General features: G+C 49.7%; 1 protein-coding gene across 1 annotated transcript; it reads left to right on the forward strand.

Annotated features, from left to right (window-relative positions):
• Positions 1 to 1,131: 1,131 nt before the first annotated feature.
• Positions 1,132 to 8,709, forward strand: PARS2 (prolyl-tRNA synthetase 2, mitochondrial). The gene is made up of 2 exons (XM_007978627.3): positions 1,132 to 1,198; positions 6,416 to 8,709. The coding sequence occupies exon 2, from the start codon at positions 6,445 to 6,447 to the stop codon at positions 7,870 to 7,872; it is 1,428 nt and encodes a 475-aa protein (XP_007976818.2). The 5' UTR covers positions 1,132 to 1,198; positions 6,416 to 6,444; the 3' UTR covers positions 7,873 to 8,709.
• Positions 8,710 to 9,979: the final 1,270 nt, after the last annotated feature.

Consider the following 9,979-nt stretch of genomic DNA (forward strand, 5'->3'; position numbering starts at 1 on the left):
TTCTTTATAGCCTTTAGCACCATCTGACTGACAGATTCTTTTAAATTTTGATATTTTGTTTGCCGTGGATTTTTTGCATTAATTTTGTTTAAAAAAAAAAAAACACTTGTAGCCGGGCGCGGTGGCTCACGTCTGTAATCCCAGCACTTTGGGAGGCCGAGGCAGGTGGATCACAAGGTCAGGAGATCGAGACCATCCTGGTTAACACAGTGAAACCCCGTCTCTACTAAAAATGCAAAAAATTAGCTGGGCGTGGTGTGGCGGGCGCCCGTAGTCCCAGCTACTTGGGAGGCTGAGGCAGGAGAATGGCGTGAACCCGGGAGGCGGAGCTTGCAGTGATCCGAGATCACGCCACTACACTCCAGCCTGAGCGACTGAGCGAGACTCCGTTTCAAACAAAAACAAAAACGAAAACAAAAACAAAACAAAACAAAAAACGCTTGTATTAAAACACTGTTTATCTTGGTTGCTGAGTTCTTTGCTCCCATTCCCTGCCCTGCTTAGATTTCACTGTATTGGTTTATTGACTGTGTCCTCTCTAGAACACAAGCTATACTGAATGCAGCTAATTTTGTCTGTTTGGTTCACTTCACTGTCCCCAGTGTCTACCACAGTGGCATCTACGTGGTAGCTGCTCAAAAAATATTTGGTGAATGGAAGTTTGATTTCGTGTCTTAAAGACTGTCTTGGGCACTGTAATAAAGGAGTCTTTCTCCAACTGTTTCACAATTTTATATTATTTAATGGAAAGCCCATAAAAATCATAGGATAGATTAGAAACTACGTTGCCCAGTGTGTCGTCATGGTTACACTGTCGCCAGCAGTTCTCCTATTGGGGGAGTGGGCGGGGCCTGGCAGTGGGCGGGAACATCACTCTCAAATCATCATAGAGTTACACTTCCCATGTTCCTAGAAGGTACTTCCGGAACGGTGATTTACTCTTGGCTGTCCTGGCCAATCAACGATCTTGAGGAAAGCCGGGTTCTCGCTCTTTGGCTACACTTCCGGAAAATCTCTCACGCGTGTCTAGCGTGGGGCGGGGCCAGAGCGCCCCTGCAGTCGGCCCCGCCCCTGAGCGCGGCTTTGCGATTGGGGAGAAGGGCAGGAGGCAGGGCTTAAGGGCGGGCTTGCTCGAGGCGCAAGCGCGCTGGCCCGGGCGCGGCGGCAGTCTTGCGGGCGGCGTGGGCTGGGGATTGCGGTAGGTGAACGTGGGTGACTGCCAGACCTGAGGGACGGGCGCGGGCAGCGAAGTGAAGCGGGCACGCGGTCTGGGCGCGGAGACCTAGGACCCTGCTGTCCATTTTCCCACTTGCATCCCGTCCTTGAGTTGGGGCGGGCTGAGAATCACGTAAACTTTTGATACTCCTCGTCTCCTGGTCTCCGTGTCCTCCGTTGTAAAATGAGGGCAGCACTTCCTGGTCTGTCCCTCGGTCGTCGTGAGTCACACGGTGTTCTCGAAGTGCCAGCTCTGGAAAGGCCCTGGGACCACCTGCTGCCTGAGCCAGCCTTCCCGTTTTATGTTGGAGAAAACGGAGGTCCGGAGCGAAGTGATTGGACCAGGGACACCGAGCGAGTGAAGGCCGAGCCGGTTCTTAGAACTAGGCCTAGGGTTCTGTTGCTGTTTAATGTAGCACAGTTCGTGATGGAAACTAGGATTTGGAGGCGGGGACCTTGCCTTCCAGGTCTGACCCTGCGCTTATTTGCTGTGTGGCTTGACACAAATGACTTTATATCTCAGAGCCTCCCTTTTCTGAGTTGGGCATCATAATAATAATAATAACACTTTGTGGCACTTAATATTATGTATCAGGTACCGTTGTAAACGCTTTATGTACAACTTTTCTGATTAGATTAGGAGGCAATAGTGAGTCAAAGAATCTTTGAAAAGGCCTGGGCTGGAAGGGCTGACAGTGCCCCGCACAGAGTACGTACTCAAAAAAATCGACTGAATGACTCAGAGGCTGTTTGCCGGAGCCTAAAGTGTTGCATACGTTAGTGACTATATTGCTTTCTAGATATTCCCTGTAGATAACTGAAAAATTGAGATAATTCTACTTATTCACCTGTTTGGATAAGCTGAGGGGTCCGAGGACAGACATGCTGAACGTGGAGGAGGAGGGCTCAAAGCTCTCGTTTACATTATCCAGATAATTATATCATTGCACCCTTTACTTTGCTCTTAATTTATCAACATATTGATCAACAAATAGTAATAAATAGTAGGCATTATGCTAGACTCTGAAATTTAAAGATGTGTAAAACTTCATGAACTTGTAATTTCATCAAGGAATAGAATGTTAAACATCGACACTGACCTCCCCTCCTGGCCCCTGTACACACCCTCAGAAAGAAAAAAAAAATGTATGTGAAACATCATTTGCTTCCAATGCCTGGCACACAATAGTTCCTCAAAAATATTTTTGGACATGATTCTAGTACAGTATACTAAAAAGAGGTGTGTGCAGTGGAGTGGAGCACAGAGGAGGTGACTTTCTCTGTTTAGAGGGGTTGGAGAAAGTTTCTTAGAATAAGTGAACCTTGAATTCGAGTTGGAATTGCTGGGTGTTTTGGGGAGGTCAGTCTGTTTCAAGAATGTTGAGCAACTTGGGGAATGCTAGGATAAGAAGCTGGAAGAGGTGTGTTGGGATCAAAATTTGAAGAGCTTTGGTGCCATTCTGAGAAAATCATGAGAGCCAGCCGTTAATGGATTGTAAATGGGAGTGGTTGGGTCAGCTGTCTTTTTAGCTGGAGACTAATACGGAGACTGGACTGACAGGGTTCAATAAGTACTCAGTTCATGCATTGATAGAACATGTATTGAGCCTGGGCACAGTGGCTCACGCCTGTAATCCCAGCATTTGGGAAGCTTAGGCAGGTGGATAGCATGAGGCCAGGAGTTCAAGACCAGCCTGGGCAACATAGCAAGACTCCATCTCTATTTTTTAAGAAAGAAAGAAAAAAAAGAACATGTATTGAGTGTCCGCTGTGTCCAGGCACTGTGCTGAATGCCGCAGATAAAACTTGGAATAAAATAGACATAGCTGTCATCCTCATGAAGTTTATGAGGTTAGTCATCCATGGTACACAGCTAGACCCCTGCAGTGGTTCTCCCACTGGGGTCCCTGGACCAGCAGCGTCAGTGTCACCTGGGAACTTGTTAGAAATTCAGGTTCTTGGCCCACACCCCAAACTTACTAAATCAGAAAGAAGCTCTGGAGATGGGCCTCTGCAATCACTGTTTTAACAAGCCCAGCCGGGCATGGTGGCTCACGCCTGTAATCCCAGCACTTTGGGAGGCCGAGGCAGGGTAATCACTTGAGGTCAAGGAGTTTGAGACCAGCCTGACCAACATGGTGAAACTCTGTTTCTACTAAAAATATGAAAAATAGCTGGGCATGGTGGCGCATGCCTGTAATCCCAGCTACTCAGGAGGCAGAGGCAAGAGAATCGCTTGAGCCTGGAGGTACGGAGTTTGCAGTGATCTGAGATTGTACCACTGCACTCCAGCCTGGTTCAGAGAGTGAGCTCTGTCTCAAAAAAAAAAAAAAAAAAAAACAAGCCCTCCAGTGATTCTGATGCTCAATTCGATTTCAGAACCACTGGGCAACTAACTGTCATGTAGCAAGTGGTTTTGAGGGGCTAACCCAATGTTGAGGCAGTAAGGGCCAGAAAGGAGGGGGGGAACTTAAGAGAAACCTTGGAGACAGACTCATTTGCTTTAGGAGGAATCAAGGATGAGTTTCTGGCTGGAGCCACTGGCCTAAGTAAGGTTGGATCACAAGGAAGTGATGGAGCCAGGGGTGAATCCACATGTGCCTTGCCTCCATGGCCTGCACGTTCCTACGGCACCACACTAGGGCTCTGTGGCAGTGCCTCACCACCTTTAAACATTTGTACAGTGCACAGGGGAAATGGATGAGGTTGCTTGAGATTGGAGAGAACCAGCTGGGAGATCCCAGCTCCCTAGAGCTGAGGGGAATCAGTAACCCATTCCCAGCGTACTGCCGGGAGCTTTGTTGCATGGACTGTGCTGAAAAGTAGAGGTACTCACTAAATTTGGCAATACAAATAAAAAGTCTCAAAAGAATTTATAGCCTTTGATTCAGTAATTCCATTCTTCAATGCCTCTCCCAAATATATGACAAAAAAAGCCTTCTCTTCATTGTAGATTATGTGTAACAGAGAAAACCGACTACTGATTTTTGATGTGGTCAATCAATGGAATGTTGTATTGCCATTAGAAATGTGTGATTATTTTGTGAAATCAGAGAAACATACTTGCCTATTGGACAATGTCTAGTAGGCCCCTGTCACGTGCTGAAGATACAGTGGTGAGCAAGCTAGACAGGTCCTTGGTTGCACTGAGCCAAGTGTCTGGGAGAAGAGAGGCAGCCAAATGGGCAGGAACCCTAGGAGACAAGTGGGCTGTGTGGGAAAAGCCAGCCCTTTGGGGGTATGGGGAGTGGGACAAGAAAGGCTTCCTGGGGAGAGGATGGTCATCCTGAGGCCTGGAGGATGACTAGATGTTGGCAGGAAAAGGGGAGAGGGGTGTTCTGTGCAAAAGGGACAGTATGTTTAAGAATGGGCATGGGGTAGGGAGGCCAAGGCAGGCGGATCACGAGGTCAGGAGATCTAGACCATCCTGGCTAACACAGTGAAACCCTGTCTCTACTAAAAATACAAAAAAATTAGCCGGACGTGGGGGCCGATGCCTGTGGTCCCAGCTACTCGGGAGGCTGAGGCCGGAGAATGGTGTGAACATGGGAGGCTGAGCTTGCAATGAGCAGAGATCATGCCACTGCACTCCAGCCTGGGTGACAGAGCGAGACTCCATCTCAAAAAAAGAGGGGGGCATGGCGAAGCCGGATCAGAGAAGGGGCAGTGGTGAGATGAGGCCCAAGGGGGTCAGCCCATGTGGGGCCGTGCACACCCTGAAGGTCAGAAGCTTAGACCTTATTCTAAGGGTAGCAGGAGGCCATTTTAACCAAGAAAAGCTGTTAGCATCTGTGCTTGGGAAGTCCCCCCTGTGGCTGCAGTATAGAGGATGGATTGAAGGAGGGCAGGAATGGAAGCCAGGAGACCAGTGGGGAGGCTGTTGCAACCGTCCAGGTGAGAGATGAGGGTGGCCTGGACCTGGGTGGAGGCTGTGGAGAGAAGAGGGACAGACTGAACAGCAAATGAAGAGGTAGGAATGACAGGGCCAAGAGGGCTGTGAATGTGGGACACAGGGGCAGAGCAGGTGAACCCCACATTCTGGTTTGGGCAAAGTGCAACTTTTGGTGCCATTCACAATGACAGGCAGTGCTGGAGGGGGAGTGGGTTTGAGGGGAGAATGCTGAGTTCATTCTGGGACACGGAGTTTGAAGTACCTGCCTGATGTATTCTCTGGGAGGCAGGTGGAGATTTTGAGTCAGCCCTCAGCATGCGGGCTGTCCAGGGAGTATGTGCTGTGAAGAGGGAAGAGGCCCATGACATTTAAATGTTGGGGCAGGTAGAGGGACAAGAGAGGGATGTGCAAAGGACAGGGTTTGCAAGAGACAGATCGCAACAAAACGTCAGCTGCAGTTGACTCAGGGCTGAGGGATTAGTTTTCTTTCCTTTCTTTTTGTTTTTTTTTCTTTGAGACAGAGTCTCATTGTGTTGCCCAGGCTGGACTGCAGTGGCATAGTCTCAGCTCACTGCAACCTCCACCTCCCGGGTTCAAGCGATTCTCCTGCCTCAGCCTCCCAAGTAGCTGGGATTACAGGCGTGTGCCCAGCTAATTTTTGTATTTTTAGTAGAGACAGGGTTTCGCCATGTTGGTCAGGCTGGTCTCAAACTCCTGACCTCAGGTGATCCACCCGTCTCGGCCTCCCAAAGTGCTGGAATTACAGGCGTAAGCCAGCGTGCCCATTTGTTTTCAGATCTCCCCCTCTAGTTTTCTATAATAATAATAGCAGACATTAGTTGAGCTCATAGTACATGCCAGATGCTGTTCCAAGAACTTTTTATAACTCTTCTAAGTGTCCACAGTAAGCCTAGAAGGTAGGTCCTGTTGTTACTACTATTTATAGATGAAGAAATAGCACAGAGGGGTTAAGACACATGTCGCCAGCTACACAGGGTGCAGCCCGTGGGAGGCCTGACTGGAATCTAGGCTGCCTGATTCCAGAGCCTGTGCAGTCACTACACAACGCTGTCTCTCCACAGGATGTTGTTAATGTTTTTATAATCAGGAAAATATTGATTTTTCAAAAACGGAAGTAAGAGGTTAGAGAAATAGTGCTTTGATCTGCTAGGATATTAGAAATGGAAGGATTCGTATCTGCAAAATAAGTGGCTGTCTTCGAAGTTTGTTGAGAGCAGACTGGGTTGGCTGCTTCGTGGCGTTGGAACACGGGCGACGCTCATTCTCACACAACTCATTTTTCTCCAGGTGCCCGTGCTTCCCGGTGCCAGGGTGTCATGGAAGGGCTGCTGACAAGATGCAGAGCATTGCCCGCCCTGGCCACCTGCAGCCGCCAGCTCTCTGGGTATGTTCCTCGCAGGTTTCACCACTGTGCCCCAAGAGGAGGGCGGCGCCTGCTGCTGTCTCGTGTGTTCCAGCCACAGAACCTTCGGGAAGACCAGGTGCTCTCCCTGCAGGACAAATTTGGTGACCTGACCTGTAAGAGCCAGCGGTTGATGCTGCAGGTGGGCCTGATCTACCCAGCAAGCCCCGGCTGTTATCACCTCCTGCCGTACACCGTGCGTGCCATGGAGAAGCTCGTGCGAGTGATAGACCAGGAGATGCAGGCCATCGGGGGCCAGAAAGTCAACATGCCCAGCCTCAGCCCGGCAGAGCTCTGGCAAGCCACCAACCGGTGGGACTTGATGGGCAAGGAGCTGCTAAGACTTAGAGACAGGCATGGCAAGGAATATTGCTTAGGACCAACTCACGAGGAAGCCATTACAGCCTTAATTGCCGCGCAGAAGAAACTGTCCTACAAGCAGCTTCCCTTCCTGCTGTACCAAGTGACAAGGAAGTTTCGGGATGAGCCCAGGCCCCGCTTTGGTCTTCTCCGTGGCCGAGAGTTTTACATGAAGGATATGTACACCTTTGACTCCTCCCCAGAGGCTGCCCAGCAGACCTACAGCCTGGTGTGTGATGCCTACTGCAGCCTGTTCAACAGGCTAGGGCTGCGATTTGTCAAGGTCCAGGCTGATGTCGGCAGCATCGGGGGCACGATGTCTCATGAGTTCCAGCTCCCTGTGGATGTTGGAGAGGACCGGCTTGCCATCTGTCCCCACTGCAGCTTCTCAGCCAACATGGAGACACTAGACTTGTCACAGATGAACTGCCCTGCTTGCCAGGGCCCACTGAATGAAACCAAAGGCATTGAGGTGGGGCACACATTTTACCTGGGTACCAAGTACTCATCCATTTTCAATGCCCAGTTTACCAACGTCTATGGCAAATCATCCCTGGCTGAAATGGGGTGCTATGGCTTGGGTGTGACACGGATCTTGGCTGCTGCCATTGAAGTCCTCTCTACAGAAGACTGTGTCCGCTGGCCCAGCCTACTGGCCCCTTACCAAGCCTGCCTCATCCCCCCTAAGAAGGGCAGTAAGGAGGAGGCGGCCTCTGAGCTCATAGGGCAACTGTACGACCACATCACAGAGGCAGTGCCTCAGCTTCACAGGGAGGTGCTGCTGGACGACAGGACCCATCTGACCATCGGAAACAGACTGAAAGATGCCAACAAGTTTGGCTACCCCTTTGTGATCATTGCTGGCAAGAGGGCCCTGGAGGACCCTGCACATTTTGAGGTTTGGTGTCAGAACACTGGTGAGGTGGTCTTCCTCACCAAAGATGGAGTCATGGATTTATTGACCCAAGTGCAGACCATCTAAATGCCCCCAGCCCACCCCTGCCCCCATCTTGCAGCCTTGGTGTTCATTCTAACGCTGCCTTTTCCTACACCCCTTTCCTGGACTGTTCTCTCCAGAAACAGCTCAGCTCATGGAGGGTGAGATCACGTTAGGGAAACCAATTTTTATCCAGTCATGTGTTCAGATTATTTGTATTTAAAGTCATTAACTTGATCCTTTTCTCCAGACTGGCCATGCCTCCAAATACCTTTCCTTTTGTATTCCACTGTGGAAACTTCTAGGAGGCTGAGAAGCAAGAGAGCCAAGCTCCAGTCTTGGGTCTTACCCTGAGGGGGTAAGTCACTTCCCTTCTCTCAGCTGAGTTTTTCACGTGTAGGATGAGAATGGCTGATGGCTGAGGGCCCCCCAACCTTCCCCACCCCGTATCAGTTTGACCACAGGCCTTTTGCTACATTCTGTCCAGAGAGCAGGCCTGCCAGTGCCCCTCCACTGAGAAGTTGGCCTGAGAGTATGGGGAAAAGAATCAAGAGACCTGACTGCCACCAACTCACTAGTGACTTAGCTACATCCCCGCCCCCTGCTGGGGCGTCAGTTTCCCCATCGGTAACTTGAGATAATGGAACTAGATCTATGAAGTCTGGAACTAGATCTGTAACGTCCTTATAGGTGTCACTAGAGGGTTCCACGAGAGGTTTGTGACAGGCAGTCTGATTCCTCTCATTCTCCATAGTCTGTTTCCTGGAAAGTCGATGTAATTAACAGATGGCCCAAAAACTACCTCAAGAGACCTGGCCCTATTAAGATGGCTTAACCACTGAGATCACGTTCTATTGATTGAATAAAGTCAAACTACTGGAATGAGCCTTGCGCATTAATTTGAAACAATGATAACATCTGCCATTTTAACAGTGCAACAGCTTCCTACTCCTTTTCTTTCCTTTTTGACTGTTCCCACACACCCCAGCCCCCACATAAAAAATCAGTTGGTTAGGAAAATGTGGTTTAAACCATTTCTTCCCTCAAGTATCGGGGCAGCAGGCTTCAGCTGGCATGGTGACCTTATCCTAGGTGCAGAGTTGGATCCTAGAGCCACAATGGGGTGAATATTAAAAGCTGGTCTCTTGTGTCCTTAATGTAGAAGCTGGTTTAAAGAAAAAAGAAAAAGCTACTCTCTGCCTGAATTCTATGGAAAATGGAGCAGGCTTGAACTACCCTAGCAATGCCAACTACTTTCATTGCTCCTGCATCCTAGATAAGGAACATAACCAATTTTCCATCCTTGGCCCCCTAGGCTCTCTACATGTCCACATCTGACAAGAATCTATCAAGACCAAGCTCAAAGCCAGCACCTCCTAAAAAGCTGCCTGGCAGCTCTGAATAGTGGTTCTCCTGCCTCCCATCGCACAGATCACATCCCTTCTTGTTTTGTGTATACACAGCTCATTGTACAGTGGTCCTGCCTCTTGTTGATGGTGAGCTCCCTGAGGCCAGGCCCGTGAGCTAATTCCCAGTGCACTACAGTTGTTTTGACCAGTTTTTCCACCTGCTAAACAGCCTCCGGGCAGCTGGTTACTGGTAGAGGAACCCTGCCTGCCTCCAAGCACATAGCATCAGGTTTCTTGTTTTTGTTTTTGTTTTTGTTTTGGTTTTTGAGACAGAATTTCGCTCTTCTTGCCCAGGCTGAAGTGTAATGGCGCGATCTCGGCTCACCACAACCTCCACCTCCCAGGTTCAAGCGATTCTCCTGCCTCAGCCTTACAGGCATGCGCCACCACACCTGGCTAATTTTGTATTTTTAGTAGAGACAGGATTTCTCCATGTTGGTCGGGCTAGTCTCGAACTCCCGACCTCAGGTGATCTGCCTGCCTTGGCCTCCCAAAGTGGTGGGATTACAGGCTTGAGCCACCATGCCTGGCCAGCATCAGGTGGTCTAATGAATGTGGAGCCAAGCCCTACCAGCTCCCAGTCCTGCCATTGGAGCTCCGGGCCCAGGATTCCTTTGGAATACCTTAGATTTTCAGGCTAGGAGACGTGCATTCTGAGAGCAAACCTGGTGAGGCTAGATGACAAGGCAGAGGAGCTTACCCTTGCACATTGGAATCACCTGGGTCCCATCCAGAGGGTCTGG

Source organism: Chlorocebus sabaeus, chromosome 20 (genome assembly GCF_047675955.1).
Source record: "Chlorocebus sabaeus isolate Y175 chromosome 20, mChlSab1.0.hap1, whole genome shotgun sequence".
In the NCBI taxonomy this organism is placed as follows: Eukaryota; Metazoa; Chordata; class Mammalia; order Primates; family Cercopithecidae; genus Chlorocebus; species Chlorocebus sabaeus.